Source organism: Papio anubis, chromosome 2 (genome assembly GCF_008728515.1).
Source record: "Papio anubis isolate 15944 chromosome 2, Panubis1.0, whole genome shotgun sequence".
In the NCBI taxonomy this organism is placed as follows: Eukaryota; Metazoa; Chordata; class Mammalia; order Primates; family Cercopithecidae; genus Papio; species Papio anubis.
In genome coordinates this window covers 43458049-43474134 of record NC_044977.1, presented here as the reverse complement: position 1 = coordinate 43474134, position 16086 = coordinate 43458049, and the positions used below count along the sequence as shown (strand labels likewise).

The following is a 16086-nucleotide window of genomic DNA, read 5'->3' as shown; positions in this document are numbered from 1 at the left end:
CAATGTTCCCATCTATAAACACAGCCTGGCCGGCCTTCCCCCTCCCCTCCCGCTCCCCTCTACCCTCCCACCCTCAGGGATTTGCTCTCCCCTGACGTTTCTTCCTTACCCAGCCCCTTTTCCTCCTGCTACTTTCCTTTCTTCCTTCACTGGTTGCAGGGGGAGGGAGCCTGCCAGCTGTGAGGGCCTCTGTGGTGGAGGAGTTGGTGCTGATGGTGGTGGTAGTGACCGCTATGGGACCCTGAGGCCTGGCTGGCCAGCAAGAGGGCAGGGTTGGCCAGAGGAGGAAGACGGCGAGGACGTGCGAGGGGTGCTGAAGAGGCGCGTGGAGACGAGGCAGCACACCGAGGAGGCGATCCGCCAGCAGGAGGTGGAGCAGCTGGACTTCCGAGACCTCCTGGGGAAGAAGGTGAGTACCAAGACCCTATCGGAAGACGACCTGAAGGAGATCCCAGCCGAGCAGATGGATTTCCGTGCCAACCTGCAGCGGCAAGTGAAGCCAAAGACTGTGTCCGAGGAAGAGAGGAAGGTGCACAGCCCCCAGCAGGTCGATTTCCGCTCTGTCCTGGCCAAGAAGGGGACTCCCAAGACCCCTGTGCCTGAGAAGGTGCCACCACCGAAACCTGCCACCCCGGATTTTCGCTCAGTGCTGGGTGGCAAGAAGAAATTACCAGCGGAGAATGGTAGCAGCAGTGCTGAGACCCTGAATGCCAAGGCCGTGGAAAGTTCCAAGCCCCTGAGCAATGCACAGCCTTCAGGGCCCTTGAAACCCATGGGCAACGCCAAGCCTGCTGAGACCCTGAAGCCCATGGGCAACGCCAAGCCTGCTGAGACCCTGAAGCCCATGGGCAACACCAAGCCTGCTGAGACCCTGAAATCTGCTAGCAAAGAAGAACTCAAGAAAGACATTAAGAATGATGTGAATTGCAAGAGAGGCCATGCAGGGACCACAGATAATGAAAAAAGATCAGAGAGCCAGGGGACAGCCCCAGTCTTCAAGGAGAAGCTGCAAGATGTTCGTGTGGCAGAGGGCGAGAAGCTGCTGCTCCAGTGCCAGGTGTCTTCTGACCCCCCAGCCACCGTCACCTGGACACTGAATGGAAAGACCCTCAAGACCACCAAGTTCATCGTCCTCTCCCAGGAAGGTAAATGAGCGTGGGGGTTGGGGAAGAAGGGGCCTCTGTACCAGGGCCACTGCTAGCTCATGGAGCCTTGTTCTTGCTGACCCCTGTCAGCAGCCCATAGCCTGGGTAGGAGGGCCGCACCCCTGTTTCCTGCTCACTCAAGGATAGGTCCCCGCTCAGGGACCTTGGGTACGTGCACCAAGGCTGGGGCTAACGGCTGGGATGCTGGTCCTTGTGGCACATGCCCACATCTCGGCGCCCATCTGGCAGAGCCCTCTCATGGCACCGCCACCTGTGGCTCCCCAGAGGAGACCTGAGCCTGAGTTGATTCCCAGCTCCAGCATGGACAGGGCTCTGTTCACAGGCTTGGAGGTGGGGGACACGGAGGCTGGAGCCAGTGAGAAGCTCTGAGTAAAGAGCTGTTTAGAGCAGCGTCTTAGGTTTGGGGAAGGGTGTGCAGTGACCAGGTGGCACGGAGCTCTGAGTTGGGGTCAAGAATAACTTAAGTCTTGATAGCATTATAGGGTTTGAAAGGATCTGTCAGGAAAGCCAAAATCCCAAAACAGCCCCTACAGCACACACTCACGGTCAGACAGAGCTGCTCGCTTCCTAATTTGGATGAGACTTTTGTTTGCTGGTATTTCACATTCTTGGGTGGTGGGGAGAGGAGGGGGGCCCCAAATCCTTCCATCTGTGTGGACTTTTGGGGTCTGGAGTTTTCAGAGGGGCCAGTTTATACTTGGAGAAGAGATGGGGGTGACACAGGAGTATTTTCTCTGGACCCTCAATTTGGTTTGAAGTGCTTTTGTAAATCCCACGTCTAGGTGGGAGCTCCAAGGCCAGCCGACCTCCACACCCCATTCTGGCAGCCAGCGTAGGGATAGGTTGCCAGCACGGAACAGAGTCCTGCCTGAGCTGATGCTGGTGGCTCTGGCCAGAGCCCGGTGTTTTGTTAAGGAGAAAGCTTACAAAGAAGCTCCTGGGAAGTGACATTTCACCCTTGAGGGGCAGAGGGCAGCCACAGAAGAGGCCGGAGTGGACAGGTCCTGTCAAATCTGAGTCAGCTGAGATGTCAGAGTGCTCTCCCCATGGGCTGCTCCCCTCCTTGTCCCCTGGCAGCACCCTCCCCATACCCTCCCTCACCTTCTAATGCTGCCTGCCTTCCCCTCACAAGCAGAATGGAGCATTCGAAGATCACAGAATCCCTCTCAGCCCCCAGTAAGGGTCTGTCTTCCCTCTACATCTGGAACAGCACACCTGGAGCAGTTGAGCATGCTGAATCTCAGTGCTGAAGGAGTGAAGAGAACACTGGCTGGCAGAGAGAAAAGTGTGTTATTTTCTGCTAATGTGTTGACGCAGTAACTTTTCCATGTGGATGTCCTCAGATTGGCAGGGTCCTCCAGAAGTCATCTCCTCCATCCTCCACCTCTGCTGGCTCAGCCCCCCTCCCCTGAGGCATGGGGGATTATTGGGCTGGGGTGACACGTCCAGAGGAGTGGACACCACAGCCTGTCCTGCTGCCCTTGTGGGGCTCTCCCACTTGGAAAGTCCTTGGTAAAACTGATTGGAAACCCTGACTGGGAGCATTTCCCAGGTCGCCCTATGGTGATCTCTCTGGGCAGGATGCAGGGTGTCATCCACCATCCTCAGGACAAGGTTGGGGCTGTCGCCTGGCTGTCTGATCTTTTTTCATTATCTGTGGTCCCTGTATGGGCTCTCTTGCAGTTCACATCATTCTTAACATATTTCTTGAGTTCTTCTTTGCTAGCGAATTTCAAGTTCTCATCAGGCTTGGCGTTGCCCATGGGCTTCAGGGTCTCAGCAGGCTTGGTGTTGGGAGGTTTGTGGCTGCTCCAGACTCAGGGAAACTGAGGTTAAGTCAGCTGGGGACAGCTGCTCTCGGGCTTGCATGGGGTTTAAACCCAGAGCCATCAACAGCAACTTACAAACAATTCACTTAACTAAGTGTTGTAAGGCAGACCCCAGGCCTGGTCTCAGAAACCCTTCTGAGCCATTAGCCACTGTTTTCTTGCACCCTGAGTGCCTGCAGTATGTTTTCCCTGCTGGGGCCTTAGTGGTAAAGACCCTAGAGATCCTAGCCACTCCAGCCTCCCTTCCCATGGAAACCATCCCAGAGGGAACAATTCAGATCCAGAGCAGCAGCAGAAGAAATGATCCAAGGAGGGCTGCACACGGAGAGGAGGGAGACCAGGAGAGGTGGGAAGGGATTCCAGAGAGAGCCCCAAATCAAACTGCAAGACATCTTCTAAATATTTTTAAATTGTGTTTAAAGAATAGCTGACATCTGTCGAACACTACCTGCTAGACACTATCTTAGGCCTCTTACACTTTTCACGCATTGAATCCTCCCAACTCTGACTGTACTGTCCGCCTAACAGGGAAGTTATGTACCTTGTCCAGTGCAAGGTGCTGGGGGTAACAGACCTGGGATTTGAACTCAGGTGGCTGAGTTCCCATGGCTAGACCACTGTGCTATATGACCTCTTAGTTAATTCCTATTATTTTGTCAGGATACTGGTGGCAGCTGAGAATTTGCCTATCAACAGAAAACACTACTGACTATTTACTCCTCGGTTTTGTTAACAGTTGTCCGAAGGTTGAAACACTGATGGTGCCCCCAGCCTTGCCAGGTTTCTGGTATTTTCCCTGCAGTGGTGGAAGCAGACCTTGAAATGGGCCTGTCTTGCTTCAATACAGGAGAGTGCATTGTCTCAAAAAATCACCCCCACCCTCTGTCCCTTCACTCACCAAGACTTCAAGAGCCCGGTGTTTTGTTAAGGAGAAAGCTTATCTTAAAGCCTTGTCTATAGGTCACCACTTGAGCAGGTCCCTCCGCAGGGAGTAGGGCATTCTGAGAGGTGGAGTGGGTCTTTTCTCAATAGATCTGGAAAGAGAAGACACACTCATAGTGATAAAAATTGTTAGAGCCAAGTGCTGACAAGTGCTTTGAGTGTGTCGGGAGGAGCTGCTGGAAGTGGGAAGAGAGGGAGCTGAGTGCTGGACTTTGATCTAAGCCCTGAAGGCAGGCCAGAGGGGATGGGCTTCGGGGGGGAGGGGGGAGGGTGGCCCACAGCAGCAGAGGCATCCTGCTAACAGCTTGTTCTGGGCTGGAGAGGACGACATGGCCCCAGTTTCATCCTATATCCTGCCAAGGAATTCCAGTCTAAAGGCAGTAGGGAGTCATGCGAGATTTTGGAATGAGGAGCACTGTACATGAAGCTCAGTTTAGGGGTTTTGGTGGACTCTGTGCCCAAAAGACAAGTATAGAGCCTACTGAAGTGGTCGGGAGGAAGACGGTGAAGCCTAGACTAGCATAGTAGCCACAACTACAGACAGGGAGTGACCAGTTCAAGAAGCAAGGATAGAAGTAATGGCACCTGTTGCCTGGCTTGGAAGGGCAGAATGGGGGTGGGGGTAGGTGAAGAAGATAAAGGAATGGAAGACCACTAAGTGTGGGTGTCTGAGTGGCTGGGGTCTCAGTGGTGGTGTCAGTGGGAATAAGGAAGCCGGTGGTTGGAGGAGATTTATAGGGGAAGGTGAAGGAATGGCTCCACTGGCCTCCTGTCCTGCGTCCTTCACGCTCAGCTCAGCACCTGCCCTGCCCCTGGCTTCCTGACTTGGAGCCCTTTTTGCTCCGCTGCACTGATCCCCATCCTGTCAGCTCTGCTACAAACAAGATTCACTTCCTCCAGGATGCCTTCCTGTTGTCACCCACCTTTGGCCACAAGAGACTCTTGCACTGTCCCCTCCCCATCAACCTGTGTATCTGCTTACACTGACTGCTAGTGGACATGCTGTTTTTAGGTTTCAGGGGACTTCTCTGATGTCTGTAGCTTAGATAGGGTTCATAGCCCACAGACCCCCCCAAACAAGATTACATCACCCCATTTAGTTCACCCCCTTTCATGCTGAGAAGAGCAGAAGAGATCTGACGGCCTGGGCTGGAGTTGACCCCTAGTTGATTTGTGGCAGGACACAGACATGTGGAGGTATCCTTCCTCTTCCTGCACCCCTAGAACTGTAGGGCTGATGGGGTTCACAGTTACCACCAGCTGGGCCTGCCCTCTGCCCCCAAGTCTTTCCCCAGCCCTTCCGGGACATGCCTGTGCTGAGGGGTGGGAGGCCGATGGTCCCCTGAGCTGAAGGGAGCTCTGTGGTGGCCTGAGAAGGGCTTTATCTTTATGCTTTGTTTCCTGTCTCCGGGCCAGGCTCCTCCTCCTGGCGAAACACTTGTCCCGGTCTAACAATGAGGATTCATTTTAGTTGCTGTTGTGAATAGGTAATTCATTTGTAATTGCCTTCAGGGTAGAATTTTGCAAAGGCTTTTTAAAAACCCATGTAAGTTCATCCTACGAAAAATTGGTTTATGCCGCATCTACTATGAGCAAGGCATTATTCTAGCCCCCTTTGTTGTGTGCATAACCCACTTGAAGAACTCTGAATTTTCTTTTTTCAGAAACCATATATTATCTTTTTCAGTAGTAAGTTATATTTGACTGTTTGTGATCTTTTCTTACATAGATCCTACTAGATCACCTGCTACAGAAACACGCCTTCATCCTTCTCAGAATGACAAATATGTTTTACTGTGACTGCATTCCAGGCTCAGGAAAAACACTGGTGACAGACAGGGTCACTCCCCTCCGAGAGCTGGTGTGGGAGACAGGCATGCGAGTCGGCAATGGCCTTGTGAGCCGTGCTTTGACATGGATGAGCTCAGAGTTGGGAGTACAGAAGAGGTCCACCTAGGCCTGGGTGACTGGGGGAACAAGGAGGACACCATGCCTGCAGGGGTGACCTGGAGATGAGTGGTACCATCTGGGCTTGCCAGGTGGGCTGGGTAGGCTGGTGGAGGCAGTCCTATAGCAGAACCTCCAGGAAGCTACCTCCCTCCATCCACATCCCCTTCCTCCCCTCTGCCCTCAACTCAGAAAAGGAGAGAGCTAGGAGAGCTTCAGACCCAGGAGCACTTACTCCACGACAGCCCTGAGGGGCTCTCCCAGGCAGAGCTCTGCAGTGGTGCTGACCTTTCCCATCCCCCTCATCTCCCTCTCAAAATTCCCCACCAGGCTGAGGCTTCTCAAAAAAAACCTCTGGGAAACAGCTTTTCTTCTGGAGGTCAAGAATGAACTGTCCCACAGGAAATACCAGATTCTTCATCTGGGGTAGCCGAGCCTGCAAGCCTACCAGGGGGGCCTCCCCAAGCCCATGCACATGGCCAGGGGTCCAGGCTCTGGGCAGGTTGGAAAAGCTGCCTGCCCCATGCCTTGACCTGGGAGAGGAGGCGGGGGCCAGGTCCACATGCCCCCTACTCTCTGTGTACTGTCTTTGCAGCTTGTATCATTTTGACTTAGGGCTCAAGGCAGCTGAGGGACTGAAACTGAAAGAAAATCAAGGATTTGAACAGGATGTGCGTTGGGGGTGGGATATCTGTTCCCAAAGCCTTAGCCCCACCCTGACTTGAGGGAAAATTTCCAGACGGGATTGGTCTCTGCTAAGCCTCTGAGCCCCTCTAGTTGGGGCTAGAGGTCATCTTGGCATCCTCCTGCCCACCCAGATGAATGGAAAGTTCTCTCTCCAGGACATAGTTATCCTCATTCCCCACTCCTGTGCCTCACAATTCTTACTCTTATGACAGACTTCCTAAAATTCCAGCCTAAATCCTCTCCATTACAGTTTCTACAAATTCTGTCTCCTAACCACAAAGGGAAGAAAACAGAGTGAAGCCTTCCCAGGGGTTGGGGTCTATATAAGGGTATAAGAGGTTGGGAGTAGGGTGCAGATCAGCCCTCTTGCCACAGGTGGTTTATAGGATGAAGGTTTCTCTGTTAAAACATTACCCAGGTGGCAAGGAGTAAAGGGCAATATTACACCCTTACTTCCTCCTCCAGCCTTAGTGAGGTTTTCTGAGCAGAACTGATGTCATCTTTCCTCTTTCTAATCTCCTTGTATTTGCTGGTCAAGTCTGTGCATTTGTGTAATGGGGGGCAGGGACAGTAGTTGGTGTCCACCCAGAATGCACCCAGCTCTTCCTTCCCAATGCCAGCAGCTTGTGGGACATGAGATGGCAGCTCCAGGCGGCAGAGTGTACGTGGCCCTGGCTCTGTCCTCTTGTGTGATGTCTGCTGCCCTGACAACAGGGGCAGCTTTGAGCAGGATGCCCTGCTATTCACTTGCTTGTGCATCTGAAAGCAAGAACTGGGAACTGCCGTCCTTCTGCCTGGCCCAGCAAGCCTCTTTCCACACCCTGGGGAACCTCCTCAAGGTTCTCACAGAGGAGAAGTAACCAGCCCTGGATGAGAGAGCTGGCAGGGGCCAGGACCAGACCCCAGATTCCTGTGTGTGCCTAGCTGACACCTCCTTCCCCAAACCAGGCCAGAAGATGGTGCTGGGAGTGAAGGCAGGCCCAGGGGAGAGTCCATGGAGAAGGAAGGCCATCCCCACTTCTCTCTGGGGCAACCAGAAGACCCAACTCTGAAGGGAGGCAGCCCCAGAGGGCCCCTCTGCAGGCCCAGTGCCCTTCATTGGCCGTGGTTCTCCAGCTCAGACACCCTTCCTAAAAAGTCAGCTCCTGGGGCCCTGGCTGTAGTCACCACCTCCCAGCAAATCTTCCCACAGGCCAGTGCCCCTCCTGGACAAGTGCTCCTCGCCTCCTCCACCCACTTCTTTGCTCAAAGCTCCCTTTTCCAGAATGCAGTCACAGCATCACTGCTGTAAATAGAGTGGGACCCCCTCACCTGTCACTGTTCCTAACAGGTCTGTAACCCTGTGTCGGACTCCTTTTCTCTCTTGGTGACGACCAGGGGGCAGGGCCTGTGTACCTCTCCTTCTATTGTATTGGATGGTCTCCAAAGGCAGAGGCTATTTCTTTACCTTCTTTTGCAGCTTTCATTATGTCCCCACAAGAGGATTCTTTGGAGTAGGGGAGGAGGTATCAGGAAGGAACGGATTTAGGGATCAGTTATTTTGGACATGGGTTATAAGCAGAAAGTGCCCTGGCTTTGGTGAGGAGTAGGGGATTGGTTCTCACAAGGCCTCTGGCTTCTGGGCTCCCAGAGGCTGCCCATGTGACTAACACTCACCTGCTGTGCTCCAGATGCCAGGGCAGGTACTATGACCACACCTGGTTCACTCAACAATTCTTCCTCCCCAGGCTCACTCTGCTCCGTCTCCATCGAGAAGGCACTGCCGGAGGACAGAGGCTTGTACAAGTGTGTAGCCAAGAATGATGCTGGCCAGGCTGAGTGCTTCTGCCAAGTCACCGTGGACGGTAGGTCATGCCCACCCATCACCACTACCCATACACGGGGGTTCCATTTCTCAGCCCCTCCCTTCCCTACCATGCCTTGCCTGTGAGACAGAACTGCCCCCAACACTACCCTCCCTGCCCAAAGGCATTCATTTTGGATGTCAACCTATCTTTTGCCAAGAGAAAAAGAGACAGGAAGGAAAGTGGCAGCTCTACTTGATCACCTACATGGCCTCTTTCTTCACCCCTCCCTTGGCCATCCTGTCCCCCTCCCCGTCCTGACCCCCACACCCAGAACCTTCTGAGCTGGGAAGCTGGGGCACTGGGCAGTAGAAAAGACACACCCACAGGAAAATGACTACAGAGTATTTTACAAAAGCCACACAACAAACAAGTGTCCGAGCTGGCAGGACGGACCCAGCAGGGTCAGCCGTGAGGAGGAGGGAGCAGAGCGGGGCCCATGTGGGAGACTTCCTAGAGGAGGTGAGTTGGGACTAAGTCTCTGGATGGAGAGGACAGGCAGCCTCTGCCAAAACAAAACAGTAATAATAATAATAATAATACTGCAGAGGGAGGTGGGAGGACATGTCGGGAAGACAGCAGGCCTGCCAGGCCTTAGTGGAGTTTCTGTGTTAGGAAGAGGCAGTGCCAAGCTGCAAGGAACTGGGCTTTGTCCTAGGGAAATGCCAGAAGTGCATTCGTGACTCTTTTTTCTCTCCTTCCTGAGGAGTGTAGAATTGGAGCCTGAGAAGTAGGACGAACCTCGTGATGATTTAGACGAGGAAATGCAATGGAGGGGGAGGGTGTTTCCTGGCGCATTTAGGGCCGAGCCAGGACCAGAACCCCATCCCAAGACTCACAACCCAGTATCATTTCTTTGTATTTGGCACTTACCTGGAAATGTCTCAAAAAGTAGTCTTGGGGAAATAGTTTCTTGCCCTTGAAATGTCTGATTAATAACCATCAGAGACACATCAAAAGCTAGTGTCCAAATAAGGCATCTTGAAGCCCAGCTTGCTTGTTCTTCTCCCTCCTGGGTGTGATCAGTTGAGTTCTGAAGTCCTAGTGTGTCTCACTGCCATTCCACACCATGTAGAGCCCGTGTCCTCATTCTGGACTTTACAGTCGGTTTCCTGATCACAAAGCTGAACTCTATGGAACATGATGAATAGGAGAGAGGTGGAAAAGAATGTCTTTTTTGTAAAAACACAATGGCAGCACGAATTAATTGTTAATAGCCGAAAGGTAAGCTGAACTCATCTAATACTGTGTACTTCTCCTTGGAGATTTGTGCGTGTATGTGCTAGAGGGGCTCTGAGTCTAAGGAAGCAGACTCAATGGGTCCAAGTTTATGGTCAATTCAGAGGGGGCGTGGGACACATGTTTTGAAGTTCTGCACAGGGGATGCTATGGCTGATGACTCCTGTGTGGGAGTCTGTCCTCACCCAGGCTGTCACCCACTCAGATCACAGTCCTGCTTCTTTCTGTACAGGTGCTGCATTAGTAAAGTATAGCGTTTCTGGGAACTTGATCCTTGAAAGCCCACTTCTAATACCCCTCTGCTCAGTTGGGACTCAGCTAGTGAAGGAGGTTATCGGCTTTTGGAACCTCTTTAGGTCCTATTTTCATGGCTACCTGAAGGCAGGAGAGCAATTCATTCTCCTTATCTGTAAAATGTCAGCACCTTTTCCAGATCTGTTTTCAAGATGAAATTTCCTTTTCCCCTACTGAATACACTTGGGAATTCTTTTTTTTTTTTTTTTCTTTTTTTAAGGTTTGGGAAATTCATTCTCCAACTTAAAGGGCTTTGTTTGCCCAGAGTCTGCTGGCAGATTCCCTTGTCCGCTCCGCTAATCTTGATGACCATCATTATTTATCCCTAATTCTTTCAAACGCAGAGTTTGACCTCCAGCTGCAAATTGGGGGCTAGGTCTTGGAAGAAGAGCTAGAAAAGTGATAGGAGGGAGCCCAGCTGAGATAACAGGACCGACTCTCAGTCCATTGGGTTTGGTTTTGTTGACAGAAAGGATAAGGCCAGCCTCTTCCCCCTGCTCTTCTTTCCTTGTTGCTATACTTGCAGATATATTAGCGTCCTGTGTGCTGGGTGGGCATTCACCCACATTTAGCTTTATTTTTTCATCAAGAGCCTCTCTAGGAAAGTGGTAAAGGACTGTGGTCGCCTTGACGGCTCCCCTGTCGCCTTTCTATCGTCTGGTGCTCCACCCTACTGGCTAGGCTAGGTCTCCTGCCCTCATTCTGTCCCCTCATCCCCTCAGCTCTCCCTGTTCCCCAAGGCATCAATCATACTTGACTTGGGGATCCCAATGGGTTTGTGCATCCCCTGAAATTACAGGCAAAATGTTACGTTATGTGGGTTGGAGCATCTTTCTGAAGAAAGGGGTCCGTAGTTTTTAGTCGAATTCTTAAAAGGAGTCATGAATCAGAATACATTGAAGAACTACTTGCCCTAAGGAGCAACAGTGACTGAATTTTCAAGCCCAGCCATTGTGTGGGCTCTTCCAGCGTGTCTCCAGCTGCAACTGCCCACCCGACCTCTGCACAGAACTAGGCCTTCATCCCTCTTATGGGGCAATGAGGTCCATCTCCACTAGGCGATGGGACTACAGCTGGTGCTGACTTCAGACTGGCTTCCTCAGCCACTCAGCAGGGCTGGCCTGGCCCCTGAAAGTCACTATCACTCACTCATCCTGTGCCAAACACCATCGAGACCATACATCTGAGGCCAACATATCTTTCAAAATCTCATAAAAATGAGGCAAATGGGGCTCATTGGCCAGTCCGCATTACCCACACTACTGATTGCCTCATATCTTAAAGATAAGGGATGTCACCTTTATAACACAGCACAGCTGGCTATTTTGATCATGTGTTTGGGTCTTTTTCCTAAGAGAAAGGGTGTTTATGTACTTTCTTGATTATGGTCATATCACCCTTCCTTCTGAACTCAGCAGAAGACAAGGGTTAACTTGTGCCACATAGAAGGGAGCTAGAACCTAGAGTAAATGTGGACTTGCCCGAAAACTCGTCCGGGAGGAGAACAAGCTGACCCTCAATGCCTGCCCTGGCCAGAGACTGTTGTGCACTTTGCATTTTTAGTCTGTGCAACAGCTGAGCAGGGTGTCTCTCTCAGTGAGCAAACCAAGGCTTACCAAGGGTCAGCTGCCTTCCGGGCCCCACAGACAGCAGGCGTAGATCCAGTGTTGGGGCTCCACCCTGCACGGTGAATTACAACATGAAATATCCTGGCAGGACTCAGTGTCTGGCTCAGAAACCTGCCCCTTTCCACAGCCTGGTGCAGCCTCCCTGGACAGTGAATTACCACGACGGGGCCCGCTCCCAGAGTGATCCAGACCTTCCTGAGTAACAGCCCTCCCTGCGGGGAGGTCCTTCTGCACATGGGACTCAGAAACCCCTTTACTCTCGTTCCAACCCAGATGAGCAGTGAGGAAACTAAGTCCTTCCTAGGCCAGAATCCCATGAGAGGAGTCAAAAAGCACCTTAGCCCCTCACTGGCTCATCCAGTCGTTCTCAACTCAGGCCTCCTGTCCCCAGCCACCCTGGCTAGGGCATCCAGCTTTTGGTACCAGTGAGACCAGGGCTTTGTGACTACAGAGGGTCATGCATGATTGTGATAGGGAGGGACACTCCAGTGGGTACTCATGCCCTCACTCAGTCATTCAACAAGTATCTGAGTGCCCACTCTTTGCCAGGCACTGCCGTAGGAGCTGGTTTTAACACAGTAAATGAAGTCGGAGAAGTTCCAGCTCTTGGGACTTTTCTAGTGGGAGAGAGGCAGTAATGCAGGTGAACAGCTGTGTCATATCCTCAGGTAATGTCACCAGCTATGGAGAAAGCAAAGCAAGGTAATGGGGAAGGGAGTACCATTTTTGGACGGGGTGGTCGCTGAGGCCCCTCTGAGGAAGGAACATTTGAACAGAGACTGAAGGAAGCCAGGGAAGGAAGAGGGACAAGGTGACAACGAGAGCATAGCCCTGAGCTGAGGACACTGTGCTTGAGGCATTTCAGGATGAGGCAGGAGGCCAGGGTGGTGGAGCCATGAGCAAGGGGCAGGATGGTAGGAAGTGAGGTTGAGGAGGACTGTGGACCAGATCCAGGCAGTGTTGGCTATGACCAAAAAACATGAGATTTTATTCTAAGTGTGATGGGCCAACACTGGACATTTATGAAGGATCACTCATGTCCATGTGATGACCAGACCCAGGATGAGTCAGAGGGAAAGCAGGGAGCACAATCGGGGGTTGCCACAACAGGGGCGGGAAGTGATCAGATTCATAACCTCTTTGGCTATAGAGCTGATAGGAGCTGCTGATGAGCTGGGTATGGAGAGAGAGAGAGAGAGAGAAGTCAAAGATGACTCTTAGTTTTCATGGGGGGAGTGAAGATCAATGGTAGGGTGGGGGGGAGGGCACGATCAAGAGTTTAGTGCATGTGAAGTTTAAGATGCCCATTTGACCTCTCAAGCAGTCCTGTCACATAGGCAGGTGTTTAGATGAACCTGAAGTTGAGGGGGAGGTCAGGGTTGGAGGCAGGATATGGGGAGCCATCCACACACAGAGGCCATTCACTGCCCTGGGGTTGAATGAGGTCCCTGGAGAGTACAGAGGTGAAGATAAGAAGAGGGAGAGAGAGAGAGGCAGGGGCAGGACAGGGGCCTGCGAAGAAGACTAAGAAGGAAGTACTCCAGTGATATGGGAAGAAACCCAGGAGATGGGGGTGTCCTAGAAACCAAATGATAAGAACTTCAAAAAGGAAGGAATGATCAAGATTAATGTTCCAGGCCGGGTGTGGTGGCTCACGCCTGTAATACCAACATTTTGAGAGGCAGGTGAATTGCTTGAGCCAGGAGTTCAATACCAGCCTGGGCTACATGGTGAAACCCTGTCTCTACAAAAAATACAAAAGTTGGCTGTCTGCTGTGGGGCATGCCTGTAGTCCCAGCTACTCAGGAGGCTGAGCCAGGAGGAAGCTTGAGCATGGAAGGTTGAGGCTACAGTGAGCCAGCATTGAACCACTGCACTCCAGCCTGGGGGACAGAGGGAGACCCTGTCTGAAGGTCACCCAAAGGAAGGAGAGTGAAGGAAGTTAAATCCAAGCCTCGTTTCCTAACCACTGTGGTCCACTGTTACCTTGGCCCCTGGGCACTTCTGATTATTGCTTAACTGATTTTGACCCACCCCTCCTTTGTTGACCTTGGCCCTGCCATATTACTAAGTCTGCTCCCACCCCCACATTTATTCTTTTTTTTTTTTTTTTTTTTTTTTGAGACAGAGTTTTGCTCTTTTTGCCCAGACTGGAGTGCAGTAGTGCAATCTCGGCTCACTGCAACCTCTGTCTCCTGGATTCAAGCCATTCTGCTGCCTCAGCCTCCCAAGTAGCTGAGATTACAGGCACCCGCCACCACGCCCTGCTAATTTTTGTATTTTTAGTAGAGAAGGGGTTTCATCATGTTGGCCAGGCTGATCTCGAACTCCTGACCTCAGGTGATCCACCCGCCTCAGCTTCCCGAAGTGCTGGGATTACAGGCATGAGCTACCGCGCCTGGCCCAGATTTATTCTTTAAATCATCACAGACAACTAACAGGTATTATGTGGAACTAAATATAATTGCTGTTTTTGTAGGTCAAAAACACTTCCATACTGGTGAATGGTATAGTTCAACCTGATCTGATGGTATAGATCAACACAAAGCACTTAGCACCGTGCATACATGGAGTCAGTACCCAGTAAATGTCAGCCATCACCTTCTGACTTGGTCACACCTCCCTCACTCTTCTCTTGAGGTGATGTTATTTCCGTTTTCCTTGTGAGGAAGCTCAGACTCAGAAAAGTTCAGGAACTTGCCCAGGGACTCACAGTTCCTAAGCAGCAGAGCCAGAAAGAAGCGCGAGCATCCTGATCTCTCCTCCTTAATATGCTAGCACACTGCTTGCACTCAGTCAGAGAGAGAGGCCAGCAAGGAGGGATAAGCCAACCCAGGGAGAAGCTGAAGCCCAGCCCCTCTGCCCTGCCCCACTGGGGGCCCCTAGAAGCTGGACCCCTCCAAGAAGCTTCCCAAGACCTCATGCCCCCTGCATGGGGTCAAAGTTCAGGGAACCAACCTCTTGAGGGAGACAAAAAAAAAAAAATGCTGCCCAGACAGCTTGAGTCCAGAGCCCAGGAGTGGAAGGGGTGAGGCATTGTCCATAGAAGGACACGTTTTCCCCTCCATGTAGAGGCCCCCCACTTCCCCACACCTCCATCTTCCTTCCCCACACTTCTTTGGGGACACAAGCTAAGGACTTCAGCCTTAGGGGCCTAGATCTAGCAATGGAGTTTAATTTCACCACAAAATGATTAAAATAGAAAATACAAGCTGCTCTTAAACTTATATTACTATTATTTTTATCCCCTGGGCAGTCATGTGAGCACAAAGCTGGTTTTGATTAGGCACATGGCCCTTCCAGCCTACTCCTTGCTGCAGTTGGCATGGAGGTCTGCTGGCTCTGCATCCCTGGCAGGGCCCTGTGGTGCATGCACAGCCCCACCATGCTGACACTTTAGGTGGAGTGCGGTCACCTCCTGGGCTCCGAGTCTGGGGTGTGCCTCGTTTGAAAGGGGGACTTGAGCCCCTTTCCTCATGGCCAGATGGAAAGATAAAGTGCTGCAGGAACTTCTGAAAATAAGACTCAAAGCACATTACAGGGTAGTGTACTGACACGTCCAGTGAAACCCCAGCACCCTAGAGCCGAGGACGGAGGCAGCGGCAGATGGGGCAGGGCAGGGAGGGCTTTCCGAAGGTGGAAAATTTTAAAGCTGACTCAGAAGTAGGTAAGGGAATGTGGCTATCAAGGGGAATTAATTCATAGGTAAGTGATCATTTTCTTTTTTTTTTTTTCATTTTTTGGAGACAGGGTCTCACTCTGTTATCCATGCTGGAGTGCAGTGGCATGATCACTGCAGCCTCAAGCTCTGTGGGCTCAGGTGATCCTCCTACCTCAGCCTCCCAAGCAGCTAAGGACTACAAGCACATGCCATAGTGCCCGGCCAATTTTTGTAATTTTTATAGAGATGGGGTTTCATCATGTTGCCCAGGCTGGTCTTGAACTTCTGGGTCCAAGTGATTCGCCTGCCTTGGCCTCCCAAAGTCTTGGGACTACAGGCGTGAGCCACCACACCCGGCTGATAAACGATCATTTCCTGCTTTCCAAAACACTGTTGCATGTGTTCTCTCCTTTGGGCTTTGGAACACCATGAGGTAGAGAAAAAAAGTGATTCCCTTGTACAGATGTGGAAACAGAGACATGGGACAGTTTAAATTATTTCTCCAAGTTCCCAAAATTGCTGATGACAAAGCCAAAGCTAGAGCTGTTCTCTCTTGGTCTCTACTGTGGTGATGCTTGGAAGTAAAGCCCAACACAACCGCATGAGGACAGAAGGAGTCTCAGTCCCTGCTGCCCTTCTTTCAGGAACCCAGGAAAACTGGGCCTCTTATCCTTTGCTTTCTTGTGCCTCAGCTTACTCATCAGTTAAAAAAGCAAACCCGATCCTTCTCCCTCCTCTATGCTGCAAGACTCACCAGGAGAATGAGTGCTGAAGCCAAGGAGTGCAGAACTGCATACATACTCTGCCCTGTACTCCTGTTCCTTAAGAAGGGCCAGGTGCAGTTGCTCA

At 51.7% G+C, this 16086-nt stretch overlaps 1 protein-coding gene across 5 annotated transcripts in view; it reads left to right on the top strand.

The window, feature by feature from the left end:
* The window catches only part of MYLK (myosin light chain kinase), a 221368-nt gene that overhangs the window by 134153 nt on the left and 71129 nt on the right, over window positions 1-16086 (top strand). For 4 of the 5 annotated variants that reach the window (XM_031663046.1, XM_031663049.1, XM_031663047.1 and 1 more), the window contains exons 16-17: window positions 160-1145; window positions 8299-8415. In XM_031663046.1, coding sequence (XP_031518906.1) covers window positions 160-1145; window positions 8299-8415 — 1103 coding nt within the window. Of the gene's footprint in view, window positions 1-159; window positions 1146-8298; window positions 8416-8699; window positions 8878-16086 lie in introns of those variants that run through there. The other variant, XM_031663051.1, reaches the window with a different exon arrangement.